General features: G+C 39.8%; 1 protein-coding gene across 5 annotated transcripts in view; it reads left to right on the forward strand.

Moving 5' to 3' along the window:
- Positions 1–15,633, forward strand: part of brp (bruchpilot) — a 51,786-nt gene that overhangs the window by 19,289 nt on the left and 16,864 nt on the right. The window contains exons 4-8 of one of the 5 annotated variants that reach the window (XM_066728792.1): positions 93–148; positions 5,116–5,304; positions 6,753–7,673; positions 13,554–13,721; positions 15,257–15,424. In XM_066728792.1, the coding sequence (XP_066584889.1) occupies positions 93–148; positions 5,116–5,304; positions 6,753–7,673; positions 13,554–13,721; positions 15,257–15,424 (1,502 nt within the window). Of the gene's footprint in view, positions 1–92; positions 149–5,115; positions 5,305–6,752; positions 7,674–11,845; positions 11,858–13,553; positions 13,722–15,256; positions 15,425–15,633 lie in introns of all 5 variants that reach the window. The other 4 variants (XM_066728793.1, XM_066728795.1, XM_066728796.1 and 1 more) reach the window with 4 other exon arrangements.

The following is a 15,633-nucleotide window of genomic DNA, read 5'->3' on the forward strand; positions in this document are numbered from 1 at the left end:
AAAAAATGAAAAAAAAAAAATCAATATCGATGCTGTTCTCGCAAGCTGTATTGGCCGATCGAAGAGCTTCTCGTTGCTTTCTGCTGTTGCAGGGAAAGAGGAGGAAAGGATCATGTTCCAGCAGATGCAGTCTATGGCCCAGAAGCAGGTCCTTAAACTATTTCTAAATCATTCGCTCATATAAATAATATCTATACTATAGAATATATATATATATAATATATATATATATATATAAATCAATAGTATAAGTATCTATCACTCCTCTCACTTGCTCAATTCAACGATTGTGTCTCGCTCATTTATATATACATTAATCTATTTCAATAATATCTGTGTTCCCGTACCTAATCATAATCATCATTGCCATCAGTAAATGTATGTATATGTATGTGTATAATATGTATATGCTGATCACAATATACATAAAGACATATCTTATACGTATATGAGGCATAATCAACATGTCGCTGTCTACTGTTGTACGTAGTTGCTTGCAAGTAGAGTTCCATTGCGCTTTCAGCTGCTTTTTTATTTATATGAAACTCTTATGAAATTATATTTCGCCTCTCTCTCTCTCTCTCTCTCTCTCGTCATGCTTTTTGAGACTTTCGTATTTTCATCACTCTCCACAGAGAGCCAGTTGACTCGTCCACACACAACGATTACTATAATTCTATAACTCATCCCAAACAAGGTACGTTATACTCTGCAAACACGCAATTTCATGAAGCTTTCCAAAATCTTTCTTTGGGATCTTCATCTTTCTCGCTATTACTCTTATTCTCTCTTTCTTTTTCTCATTCTATTTCAATCTTTAACTTTTCATAAAAATAAACAGGACGCGAACCTCTCTCTCTCTCTCTCTCTCTCTCGTCTCATATATCATCGCGCGTTAAATATATTTATACAAATTTATCGACTAATGGAACAGCTTTTCTTGCGCCGTTAGGGACAACGTTTGACTGATGATTGATACTCGGAGCAAGAAATACAAGACAGAATCGTAAAATAAATCAAAGTGAAATTCTGGTTAATCCAGGAAGAGTAACTAAATTTAACGAATCAATTAGCTTCACGAGTAATTAAAAGTCCGTTTGATGGTTTTACGCGATACTCCCAGGAGTAACACGTACTTTTATCACCTATTTGGAGACGGAATTGTTTTTTTATTATTTTTGCAAGACAGAATTCTTCTCATGATAAAAAACACGTTTAGTCAGAACAAACTTTACGATCCGCTGTTTCAAAGGAACGAGAACACGGAACTCGCATATTTCTCAAGCCAGCATAATATCAACGCAACATCAAACACAGCAAACAGCATTCCATTATTATACTCATTGCCCGAGAGCTTCTTCGTGCCTTCATAAACACTGCCATCATAATTCACCCATGCGTAATTCATTTTAGAGCAGTTGTAGCAGTTGTAGCCGTATATCCGAGACCGTTCTCGTACTTATAGTCCTTTTCTACTCCCCGACCTATAGTATTTACCCTTGGCATGCGGATGCGACAAGAAAATTCCACCCACAATTTTATCACGTTTCGCTCGTTTCTTTTGCGAGCAATTTACAACGATAATCAACCTGAGAATATCGTGTCCAATTATCTATTAAAGTGTGCAGGGAATAAAGAAACTTGATTATTGGATTAAAAACATTGGAAATTAAAGGATTTCACGAATTTTAGTCGCATCCGTTTGGTCAGGTCCTTGCATTCTGGTAAATGTGCCTGTTAGATATGTTGGTGTAGGACTTAGGTGGAATTTACGTGGCTTGAGTGGCATTCCCAACTGTGCAAAGTCAAAAAATAGGAAAGTAGAGCAAAGTGAAGAGCACCAGACACGAAGCACGTACCGAATGCGGTTACTGCTGGGTTGCGATGGTCGTTTCTTCCTTTTCCATTCTTCCTTTCTATTTTATATTTTATTCCCTCCCCTTATAGAGGAATAAGCTTTCTTTCTCGTTTCCCCCACCGGCTGATCGTCAGAAATCCTAGGCACGTCTTTGTCTTCGGGCTCTCGCTGATTGTTTAACGATCCCTCTAGCACTGAAATCCAAGCACGAGTATTTTATCGCGAAGCTGAAGCTGGTATTGTGACAAATAAGATCTCAGATTTTATCATTAAAATAAATTCTACTTCTCGCTATATTTCTAGCCTCAAACCTTTATTCTCTGCGAATAAAGATTGGAGGTGTCTATCAAATTTTTACATGTCAGATTTTGTCTTCAATTGTACCATTTTTTATTTGCAATAATGCTCTGTCAACGTTTTCAGGGGTGCATCGTGTAAAAATTTGCTCGTCAATTTCCTATTTCTATATTTATTTTTTCGCAATCAATTAGAAGCGACAGTAATTTTAGAGGCTTCAGTTAGAAAGCCTGCTTTAGAGCTTATATTTGCATAAGTTACCAGATTCTGTTTCGATTCGATTTACCTTGTGCTATACCTGCCATAAGCCTCGATCGCTTCCTAATTATCCAAACATCAATTTGATAAAATCCGGAAAATAGAGCAGAATCAATTTTCGCCTCTTTCCTAACAAGATAAATTAAGCTTGGGGAGGGAATTTTAAGATTTTTTTTTAACCTTTAATTACAAAATTATTAAAGAGTCTTTAATTTTAATGCCTAAACCTGATCAATTTATATAAAAAGGCTGACTTCTTAAAATCCTCTCCTCTATTTAGATTTTTCAACATGGGACACCCTGTAGATTTTCCATTTCCTTTTGTTTGAAATATCATACTAATAGACCAATAAGTCTCTAGAGATCACAACAAATCTATTTTCCGATCCCACATAAGATTCTATCTACAAGATATTCGAATATTTCAATATTTCTGTTCTTTTTCTCTCTTTCTCTCGCTCTGAATCTTTAATTCTTACTTTCCCTCTACCTCTGTCTCCTATTGTTAGTCTATGTTTATACCCTCCTCCTCCTCCCACCCTGTCTTTCTTTTCACTCTTTGCACTAACGAGTAACCAAGAACGACCAGCGGGAAACCTGAAAGAAACTAGAAAAGGCAGATAATAAAGGAATATATACGCTGTGATTGGAATGCGTGGAATGAGCTGCTTTGGATGTGTAGGTGATAAGACGTTAGCCACCCTCTTTCACGGGGGGTCACGCCCGCATCCGCCCCTCCACCCCGTTTAACAACAAGTACAACAACAATCATCAGTCATCAACATCGTCATTAATATCGCCCATGACCATCTTCATCATCGACACCAAATTAAGCCCATCTCGACCGTGAAATTAGGATTCCGAGACCCACTGCGAAGGACCCACCAGGTACACTGATATTTCCTTAGAGAAACACTTTATTTCGAAAGACCCGAAGGAATCGAAGCAAACCCCGACCTGCTCCCCAATAAAGACAAAACACTGCATACAAATTAAGACTTTACATGTTGACCTTGAACCCCTCGCACACTCTTTCATCAATAAATTGTCCAGCGGAAAGTGGCGAATCATCAGTTTCAAAATACATTAAGACAAATGAGAAAGATGCTGCTTTCTGTCAAAATTCTATTATTCAGATATTTCTCATTAATTCGATTAAGATGAATGGAGAGGAAAAATGTGATCGGTGGAGCAAGGTCAGTTTAGCGATGTCCTGTCGTAGTAGGCTGAGCCCTCTGACAGAGTGGCAGCACGCTCAACCTCTGTCAGGTTATATAAACTTGAGAATGAAATTCCTTCTTGGTAAGGGTACGTATATGTGTACGCAATTTTAATTTAGGCCAAAAGTCACGCGAGTTTCTTTACGATAGTTCTAATTTTATTAGAAAATCTCTATTTCCAATTTTCTCGTTATATTTCTTAAATTAAAACTAGGCCTTAAGACTCAAAATAAATTGGAACAGTTGACATGACGGACGTCATTGGCTGAATAAAATTGAACGATCGGCCTATATTGTTGCATGCTTCGCTATTTACAGTAAGCGAGAGTACAAATTATTATAGGCATCCTGATAATTGGCTTTGGAAATCATTTGTATAAGAGAGCTGTAATCTAGTGGAAAATGGCGAAATTGGCCAGACGCATGAAATTGGATGAATGTTTTAGTTGAGAAAATTGGAAAAGACCTAAAGAGAAAAGGAAGAGGCTCAGTGAAAATTAGAAATCACTCGCTTAGCTCACAAAAGTTTGCACGCTGCTTTCTTAAAGTCACTGATCAGATGTTAATGATAAGAGGAGGATCTGTATAAGCTGATTTTTCTTAATACTGAATGACTTAATTCAGTTGATTAACACAAAAAATAAATAAAAATTCAATAAACGATCGGGCAAAATTAAAAATCAAGAAGTTATAAACAGCAGCTGAAATTTGGAAAAAAAAACTTGCTTTTCTTCTTGAAGAGCACGAATATGAAAATTGACACTACAGGAGTCTGACTGCGCGTGACTTTTGGTTCACGATCCCCAAGAGAATAATTATTCATCATTTCTTTCCACGAATAGTCACGTTCTCTTTCTCATAACATAGGGCATACAAACCCCATTTATACTATGCCAAAACGATGTGTTTTCTTTTATCATGTATACATTCAATATTATACATACTGAATGATCTTTCTGTTTTACGTATACGGTGTGGGAAAAATGATTTTTGGCCACAAAGCAAACTAGAAACCATTAGGTTTTAGACTTTCAGTATTACTAAATTTTCGCATCTACTATTCTTCATAAAATTTATTCTATTAGCATCCTAGTTTAGAAAGTAAGGTTATCTGAAAAACTTTGATCTTGCCAGGCACGTGTTAGACTTAGATAAATTAGATTCTATAGTCTAATATATATATTTAAACATTCGACAAAACAGTGAAATAGCAAAAATTGAAATTTAGTTGAAAATATTTTCTTCCAGGCAACTTATGGAGTTCTTTACATGGAAAAATTTTAGTAAAAAGTCATTAGGTGCTTTTTGTCGAGGGATCATTTTCCCAGAACAACGTATACCATTGGAACTATATTGATATACTATTATATTATATTATATATCTTATATGCACAGCCTTTAAATGGTTTTATCATCGCTGTGACACACTGGATGTTCAGGCAATTATATCTAGTCTCTCTTTTTCGTTCTTGTACGCCTCAGACACGTTCTTGCCAGTCACGACTTTCCACTATCATCGCCAATCGTCGTAATCGATGCACGAGCAGCGGGACGGTCCGAAAGTCGTCAAGTCGCGTGAAGGCAGGCCGTTCCCAAGCCCAAGGGAGGACTTTGCGACTGTTTGGCACCGACCTGGTGCGACATGCCGTCTTACGACGCCGTTCTCCTCGCGTAATCTACTCTCTTATCCTCTACAATCTACCACACACCTTCCATCACTTTTATAATCGTACGGTACTCGCAGCTCGAATCCCCTCACACTGACCAACCATCCCCCACCCACTCTCCCACTGGTACCTCGCATCTGACCCTTCCGAGGACGTTGATAGCATCCAAGTCATATCATCGAAGTGCGAGTACCGCTACCACATCACACACGTAAATTCATTTTGCTGCGTATTCGTGAATCTTGATTAAAGTCAAGTTATAAATGCTGTAAAGTTTTGAATCGCTGCATAAGAAAATGAGAGGATTAACAAACTCACGAGTACGCATGCCCATACTATCACTCTTGGAGATCTTGTCCATATGTAACGCGAGCGCGTTTCGAAATCGTCGAGAACCCAATTGAGATTAGGGAGAAAAAATTAGCGAGGGAATTCGATGGAAATGGTCAGTTTTTAAACGAGACCGAGTGTGATTCATAAGTGCGGAGAACTGCTTTAGAAATAAAGAGGATGCAGGAGATTGAGTTTTTTTTCTCTTAAAAATACAAAGGGAGGAAGGGAAGAGAGAAAATAAATTGATTGTGAAACGCCGCGCGCCGAAATGTGGACAATGATGTCGGTCGTACGTCGCGGTGGGCGAAAGAACTGCGGCGGCGCCCGGCGTCCGGAAGATGATCCTGCAAAGGAAAGCGAAAATTTACCAGTCGAGGCAACGATGAGGCAAGATATTTTTTCCAGAAAGAACAAAAAAAAATGAAAACAACAGCCAAATGCCAATGAATGACCTTGCGAACGCGAAGCAATCGATCCATGAGATTCCTCGTTGAAAATTGAGGGCTGAATATAACGGAGAGCGAAAGTTGCGGAAGTGACGATCTGTTTTTTGCGAGACGAAGGAGGATGGAAGCTCGGCGGAGCGTCGCTTTTCTTTCGTCAACCGGGACGCTGTCGGTGCCATTTGCCCTTCACGAGGCTGCCCGTCACCGGGAAACAGAACAACGAACAAAGCAAAATCGATGAGTAATCCGCGTGAATTACGATTTTGATAAGTAGGAAGAGAAATCATGTGCTCCCGGCGGGCAATCTCGTGCAAAAGCAATATGCAAAAGAAAGCACAAAGCACACGTCTCTCCGTACCACCGCTTCTTTCTCGATTATCTATATAAAAAATTAAAGAGAAAATGTCGATTAGACGAATTTAACGCAGACTGTACAGTGGACTGGCCAATGACGACTGCGACTGAACGACGATTGCTCGACATTGTCTATAATTTACTAGAGTAACGGAAAGAGCAATACGTATAAAACGGAACGTAGCAGAGAATATTTTGGAGAATAGAGAAAGAAAGACACACACACGGCGCGTTTCGAGCGATAGAGACGGTGGTTATCGGTGAGGAGTGGGCATAGTGGTAGTAACCAATTGGGTGTATTGTTGCTTGTGTTGTAAAGGAGCTCAAAGCGACGAACGAGTCACTGAAGAGTCTCCAGACGCAGCTGGAACTGGCGTACGCGTCGACGGCGTCCTCGGGGGCAGTTGTAGCGGGTGGAGGGAGCACCGGGACCGTCCTCGGGGGTAGCGTCGCGGTGCCAGGTGGCATACCCGGGAGTACAACGCTGACTGCCATAATGGAGACTAAAGACGCGAGAATACAAACCCTGGAGAAGGAAGTGTCCCTGCTGGAAACGGAGTTGCAACGGATCAAAGATACGGGAGGAAAATTGCGGGAGCAATTGCTAAAAGCCACCGCTGTTTCCGGCGGTGGAATAACGTTCCAGCAACACGGGAGCAGCAACGTAAACGCATCATTAGGTATCGAATCGCACGTGCGGCAGGGAAAGACGTGCGGTTTGGGTCTGCAGAGCTCGTCGTCGTTGGCCCTGGCGAGGGGACCATCCTTGATGACCTCTCTGGTACCGTACAAGCAAACGTCGTCCTCGGCACTAACCAGTTCGTTGCTTGCCGGTTCGACAGGTGCCAGCAATGCCATTGCCAATGCCACTGCCGCAACTACCAGCAACCTCAGCAACCTCAGTATCAGCGGCATCAGCGCCGTTGGCTCCTCCTGCCTTGCCGGAATTTCCTCGGGTGCCTCTACCGGCGTCGTTAATCCCTATACCGATCGCTACGCCGATTTCCATCATCCCCATAATCACCAATTCCACCATCATCGATACAAAAATCATCATCTTCATCATCAATATCGTCATCTACAGCAACAACATAATAGCCTTCACCACCATCACCAACAGCTCCTTCAGCAACAGCACCAAATGCAGCAGCACTTGAATGCTATTGAGCCAGCAGCAGCGGGAGCCTTGGCCCTCCACGCCCATACCTTCAACAAGCACGACACGAACTTCAAACGGCAAGTAAGTTTCTTCATCGACAACGTGCGCATCGAAAAGAACGACGCCGTCTAGGAAGGTCAGCGGATTCTTCGTCTTCGTCTTCGCCTTCGTCTACTTCCATCGCCAGACTCCCTCTGTATTGGAAGCTGAGGTTCCTCCTCTACTACCGCTGCCCTTTGACAACTCGATCATGCTGCTGCTGCTGCTGTTGCTGCTGCTGCTGCTGCTTCTCCCTTTTCCTATCTCCTGTCTATTAACTTTTCTCTCTCTCTCTCTCTCTCTCTCTCTCTCTCTCTCTATCTCTCTCTCTCTCTCACTCTGTTTTTCCATTTCGTCTTCTTCTTACTCTTACTCTTACTCTTACTCTGTATTCTTATATTGTTCTTGTAACATACTATGAGACCCTGGTTTTTCCTAATTCCACTATCGTCTTCAACGTCCTCTTCTTAAGACCACATTCACCAGACCCCATTAAAATCCCAACCTTTTGGCTGCTCTGTACTTTCCCCTTGTTATACGAGTCGACGAGAATCCGCCTTATCCCAACCGCATTCGTACTTTTACTATTCACCATTCAGATGGATTTGTCGTTTCTTTCTTTCCATAACGGAGAATATCCCGCATCGCATCTCTACTCATTCATGAATAATAATCTCGTCGGCTTGTAAAAACACTATGTCCCCTCCCCCCCTCCCCTTGCCTCTTTTTAATTCCCACGTGTTAAGCTTAACCTCTTCTTTGTGTCTCGTAAATGTATATTCCAGAGAAAGACTTCTATTTTTTTACTCGATTGTACGTAGATTTGGTAGCTTGACAAATTGTGAAAATCCCTGTAGACCCCGATCCTCGCGACTTGTAGTCTATGATTAAAGAATCTGTAAATCACGCTTCTCACGAATAATTAATTAAATAACGTGGAAATCAAGGTGAATTTTATTGTTTGTGTTTTTCGCAGAATGTAGATATTTAATTCCCCCCCCCCTTAGAATTGTTTTGAGCGATGGAGATAGACATTGCTAATCAGATCTTCTTGTGGCAAATTTTTCTGCGGAGTTTCGTGTAATATTTCAAAGTCATTGAAGAATAAGCGATGGAAAGTTAATAAGAAAGTCACATTCGGTAGTTTCTACGGTTATAGAGAGCCCGAGCATAAATCTGTGTACCTAAATTCTAGGCCTTAGACATCTAAAGTAAAAGAAAAGAAAAGTTAAAATAAAAAACAATAATTTATCGTCAAACCCGGAATTGTCTATGAGTGTTCGTGTACAGGCTGCACGAGGATATCGAAAATTTATCCTATTAAGAACAGATGGAGTACACGTAAAAATATATACTGATGAGAAAATGGTATATTATATATATATATATATTTATTTATTTATTCCTATATATATAGTGAGAAACGTGTGGTATACATATATAAACATATGACTGCGTGTATATACTATATAATATGCGTGTACAGATAAGAAAGAAAGAAAAACTCGATTAAAGCTTCCAAAAGTATATATTTTCGTAGTTCAGAGCGATTTAAAGAAACCCAGAAATCCCTCGAGAACGCGTAACACGTTCCTTCCTACCCCAAAAGCCGTGAGAAGCTCTCTTGATCTCTCGCAAATTCGAGAGAAAGGTTTTTATCAAGTGAGGCATTGAAAAGAAAAGCAACAGCGTCTTGCTATTCTCTTTGTACCCACCGAGCATCCATCGTCGTTGAAGATGAGGCGCCACCCGCCATTTTGGAGACCGACTGCTCTACGCTCGCAAGGTCACCTTGGCTAAAACTGGCCCATTGCCTTTTCACGGATCCTCTGACGGACTCTCTTCTCCATTCTCGGTCACAGAAGCAAATCGCTATTTATCCCTAAGCCAGAAAACATCAAGGCAAATTTAATTATTAATTTTCTCTCTCTCTATCTATCTATCTATCTGTCTGCCTCCCTACCCTTATACATTTCACTTAAAACTCGCTCTCCTTACACTCAATATATGTTTTTCGCTCCTGCACGATTAATTATTTCACCATTTTATACATACACCTCGATTGTGACCGATTCATACATTTTCTAATTAATATTTGCCCAACCAGCAAGAGATTAAATACAAAAATTTCATAAATAACATAATACCCTCCCCTATCCACGTTTCTTATTTATTTTGTATTACCTACATTTTTCTAATCCAAAGTCAATCTTTTATATATATATATATATATATAATAGATGGACATTCGTACCATGTGTTTTCTAGCAGAAAACTTCATATAAGTACATATGTATAACTCATTAGTATTCGGGTTAGTTTCGTACTTTGAAACATCATCCTTAAAATCCTAGTCAGAAATACACCTTGATAAGAATTTAGAAAACCTCTTATCGTTTGATCTTCAACGCACGTTCGACAAAAGTGTAGCGCAGTAATTGTAAAAATCTGAAGAAGGCAAGAAACAGAAAAGGGGGACAGGGAGGGAAGAAACCCAAAATAGCAACACGTTAATCGCATCTGAAATTTCTCACAGCTAACTTCACTTTACTGCGCTATTTAGAATTTTATTGTTTTATTACATTTCTGAAAAGCGCGCATGCCTCCCTTCACTTTTGTTTCCATTGTCTCTCCTCTTTTTACTCTCCATTTTCTTCATTTGCCAAAATAATCGCTGTATATTCATTCATCTTGTTATCTCGGTGATTGATATCTCTCATTGAATTCAATTATCCTAGGCGAAAATAATTGCATTCAACCTGTTTGTCAGACATCTATAGAGAAATGACGAATAATTTGGGTTTAAAATGAAATTAGCAAAGGAATGTTTGCTCAATATTACGAAATTGGTGGAAATCCTCGTTCTACTGTGATTCCTCTATTCATGAATTATCGAAAATGCAATCACGAATCGGTCCAGGTGTGTTCAATTAACAGACGAGCAAAGAAACAATTCGATAGATCAGCAATTAGGCGAAAAATTAACGTTTGTTTAGAAAATAGTGTGCGGGTTGAGGCTTTCGCCTAGGATTAAATAAGGGCAAACTACTATAAAAAATATCAGAATTCTAGTATTTTTCGCATAATTTCTTCATTCTCATCTTTCTCGACGCTCTTTGCACGTATCTTTCGACCCTACGGATGACTGCTTGATACTCCCATAAGTGTCACGTGTATGTTGCATGTTCATGAACATCCAATTTCATATTTGAAGAATAGCTGGGAAGACGATAACTTAACAATAAACGGGACAAAAAAATTATAAATATGATAAAACATTATATAGTACAAATGTCAGATAAAAGAAAATCTATTCTGGAAACCTGTAATTTGTCTGTTGTTGATTTATTTTCTTTTCGGTCTATTCATCAGATGTCTGTCTGAACCATCAGTGCTTCTGTATCATCTCGCTCATCACGTTATTCTCAGTGAGGTAAAAGACCATTGGATAACTGTGCATCCATCTTTTATAATAAAATCGTATAACGATTTTAGGAAGGAGCACAATTTGGTTTATCTAATCATTCTTCGCTTTTTCGTCACGTCCCATCCGTTTAGGATCGAACGTTAAATTTAAATCCGTGGCTATAAAGCAGCTATTAATTCAATTCACACTAGACTGTAACTCTATTCGAATAATAGCCGAAGAGTTTTGGGATTGTAATCAAAGATACTTTAGTGTTGCAATTTACTCCAATGGTATTAAATACACTATATACAGTGTAATAAGCTTTAACGTTCGATAGTTGAGCTAGACGATAATAGGAAGCTTTACCTATGATGTTGAAGACTTTAAACACAAATGAAGATTCTTTATGCGATTATCAAGTATTACGGTGTACCTTTTGATACAGCAGATTTAGAATTAGGAGATAATCAACCGCTGTGGCTGACGATTAAGCGAAACTCTCGGATAAACCAAATCAAAGTTTCCACCGTTTCTGTAGACCTTAAAGTAATACTAGCGTTTAAGGCATTAGAGCTAAGCTAGTTTTAAGGCAGCAAACGAAAGTGGCCATGAATTTCGCAAGACTCCGAGATGGCAAAATCAATTGTGCTTAGTTTCACAATATGATAGTGGATTGTTTTAAAAAATAGAAAAAGGGAAAAATGTATCGATGAGAGAAATACATTAAACCAGCTGGGGGTAATGCAGAATTGCATGGCCTTCCTGGAGAGCGAAGCATTATTAAATGTGGTGCCCAATATTTTAGCTTTCTGAGGAGGTAAGGATATTCTTCACCAAGCAGCACCTCTAAGTCACCTATCCTTCGTTTCCATCCACGTGATATAAAATCGTATTATTTTAACGGAGTGTTCGATGTTCCGTAGTCACTCGCTTAGTCTGATTGTTTGTCTATATATAAGTATTTTTTCCGTTTGCTTCAATTGTGACTGCATACCTATGTCTCTCTCTAGCTTGTCTCTTTCTCTTCCTCTATTTATCTTTCTTACTCGCACTTTTCCTCATCCACTCTTTTCTCTCAGGCTTAGCCTATCCCTTTATCTCTGGTATGAATCTTTGATTGACCGACTGTTCTAAATTCTTAATTCCGCAAAGCTGAGAAACGCTTAGGGGTCCTTAGATCCGTAGTTCTCGTCTCACTCGCTTCAACGATATGGTAGGGACCAAAATGGCCTCCAGCCGTTTACTCTGGGATAAAGTATGTGTGGATTTTTGTGTGCTTGTACGCAGTTTAGCCAATAGTCGTCCAGTAGTCCTTATATTTTTGCTGTCATCGACAGGGAGCAGCCGAGTCTTACCGGTAGTCTCTTGCTCTTGACCCTTCTAGGTCTGATCAAGATTAGACCGCTGCCGAGGCTCTCCGTCCACGCGAAAATCGACTCTTCCTCGCGTCAACTTCCAATTTGAACGTCGTAGATCTTATACGAGAGACTATCGTGAGCGTAATACTTTTATATTTAATTATTTTCTGTGTATATTTACTCTTAAATACCTTACCATATATCGTGCTTACCATTTTGAACTTGGGCAAATTTCATAAATATCTACTTTTTAGTAAGCTATAGTATAAAGATTAGAAATTCTGAGCGTTTCACGATCTCTCGAGAGTTCTCTACGTATAGCTGTTAGAACTAGAAACTTAGCTGCTACACGAAAAAATGCTTTTCGCTGCTGGATCTCGCGAAGAGAGAGAGAGAGAGAGAGAGAGAGAGAGAGAGAGAGAGAGAGAGAGAGAGAGGGATGTTTATGGTGTTATTACGGGGTTGTTTAATGGCGAAAGAGCTTCGCGAGATCTTGCACCGACACGATCACGCGGCCTGTCGACACCGTCGAGTAGATGAGACCGATTTAGGTACGTACACTGACTGCCAACGAGAGAAGAACAAGCACACTTTTATATCAAGCCTTCCTCTTGTGCTCAATATTTTCCATGTATTCCCAACACTCTTATCAATCACACGTATATATACACTGAGCAAACACTGTTCGTTTTGTTGGTTGTAAAGCCACACTGCATGCCCGATCCCACCCGAGTATGGCGTTTTATCGAAATTCGATCAAGAATAACACTAACGTTGACACCAAATAAAGCTCAATTTCAAAGTGAATATATTTTTTAAATAATTTTGCTTTCTTCCTATTGTAAATATTAAAGCTGCTCAAAAATGTCATAATGAGGAATTTGAGTAATGGAGACTGTTTATAATGGGTAGGATGTAAGCTAGAGGAAACAATACGTAGTATATAGGGTTATTGAGGCGAGGGTTAAATAATTAGGATTCTCTGCGATCCTGGGTGTAATTTTGGTATATATTGTTTCTCGTGTATCGGCATACTCGGGTCGGCCGAAATAACAAATGTCCGGTTTAGTCCCTCCGTCGCTGGACGTCTTATTAACGCGCTGGCTGACGGAGAGTAGGGATTGATCCTTTCCTGGACGCCGAATCTTTTCGCAGTTGGACGAACTCAGAACGGAAGTGCAGCGAAGGGACCAGGAACTACTCGGCATGTCCGCTAAGATGAAAACTCTCGAGGAACAGCACCAAGATTATCAAAGACACATAGCCGTACTCAAGGAATCCCTTTGTGCTAAGGAGGAACACTACAATATGCTACAAGCTGACGTAAGTTGCTGAAATTCTTATAAATATTTAATTTACAACTTATAGTTTTAAAACTGACAAACTTTTGCTGTACATCCAGTCCATCAGAGTTTCAGGACAATCTACCTCGTAGAGAGATTTTGTATCATTGAATTCGTCATATATTATTATAACAAAAAATGAAATAAATTACGAGTAACATTCTTTGTGTGTAAAAATTTAATTTCAACTTTATTATCGGTACGCAGGAGCCAGTTTTAAATGTGAATATGTGTAATGGCGAGCATTATGTGTAAACTAATTAAACGCCCCTTAAAATATACGTTTTTTCTCATTAACTTTCCCAGATAACGCGTTTTGCTTCTCGCAGGTTTATTTGTCGAGAAAGGTCTCGTATATTATGCTACAAACAAATTTCATTCGCCATTAATTTATATCCGGATATGAGAAAGTTCCGAATATATTTATTTCAGCATTACGCGGCGTGTATTTTGGAGAAATACAGAAAGATGTGTCCTGTGTGTACGAAAACTACTCTGAGGAAAATCTTGCTATGTACAAGAAGCGTACCGCAAGAAACTCCAATTTTCTTCCATTTTTCTGCTCCTCGAAAATTAGATTCGCATAAAGAAACTCCAGTAGAGCGAGTTATATTTGCGAAACAACAATTCTCAGTTTTCCCTTCTAAATAACAATTGTTCAGTTGCAACTGAAACGAGATTCGTGGACTGGATGGTACAAAGTTGCATGAATGGGTTTTGCGCAATTTTACAAAGTGAAAGAAGACGTTAAAAAGGGTGCTAAGAATATTGTCAAAGAGTGGTGAAAATCGTGCAATGCGGACCTGGGGATGAGAGTACATTATCGCAAAGCGATTTAAATTAGGAATTCTAGAGGTGGATAGATAGGGTTTAGGGAAAGGGGGGGGGGGGAGGGTAGAATTAGGATGTAACCAAGCAGATTGGGTAGGAAGTGGGGAGGGCAAAGGCGTAAAATAAAAAGAAAGGAAAGGGCGAAAGGTGGGAATGGGGTGGGGGAGGGAGAAAGAAAACTGAAGAAAAATGGTGAGGGAAGGTAACGTGGTTGTAAAGCTGTGCATGAAAGTGGGTCGGCCAAGCAAGAATGTCTGCTGCCGGCGCGCCAAGGCGCCTCTTCACTACTTTTACGCGCAGCACAGTCCCTCTTTCTACCTCGCGTACACAACTACTTCTCCACTCTTCTTCCTGCTTTTTCCAACACCTTTCACCCTATTTTCACGCGATTCTCTCTTCCTCACCCCTCCCTCCCTCCTCAAATCCCAAATCTTTCCCGATCCATCAATCCTCCCATTAGCTTCCATTCAAAATTTTCTACTTTCCTGGTCATAAAATAGATCACGGTGATTAACGATCAGTTTGCGACAAGGTTTTCCGTCATTGGGGTTATGGACGCTTCGGGAATGATAGTATAAAGATTAGTCGGTGAATCGAGTGACCTTGTGCTTTTTCGATCTCCGGCGAAGGAGTCATTGATCGTTGGATCAGACATGTTACCGACACGTGTTGGCATTTTCGCAGGTGGACGAGATGCGTCAAAGACTGGAGGAGAAGAACCGTATGATAGAGAAGAAGACCCAGGCTGCCATACAAGCCCAGCAGGAACGGAATCGCGTGAACACCGAGCTGACGGAGCTCAAGGATCACATGGACATCAAAGATAGAAAAATCAACGTCCTTCAACGTAAGGTAAGTCACTTCCTTTCATTCCAATTTACTTCCATTCGTCATTATTATATATTAATCACAAACATCTATCGTTCAACTCCCACAAGGTAAGACAGCCTCACTAATACATATATTATTCATCCTATCCATCATCTTTATTCATCATCGTCATAAATTATTCATTCTTTTCTTTCTTTTCCAAAACCCTTTCTAGTCCATTTACCTGTTTT

This window comes from Prorops nasuta, unplaced genomic scaffold (genome assembly GCF_024137725.1).
Source record: "Prorops nasuta isolate Cenicafe-Biocafe unplaced genomic scaffold, Cenicafe_Pnas_1.2 PNAS00006, whole genome shotgun sequence".
NCBI lineage: Eukaryota > Metazoa > Arthropoda > Insecta > Hymenoptera > Bethylidae > Prorops > Prorops nasuta.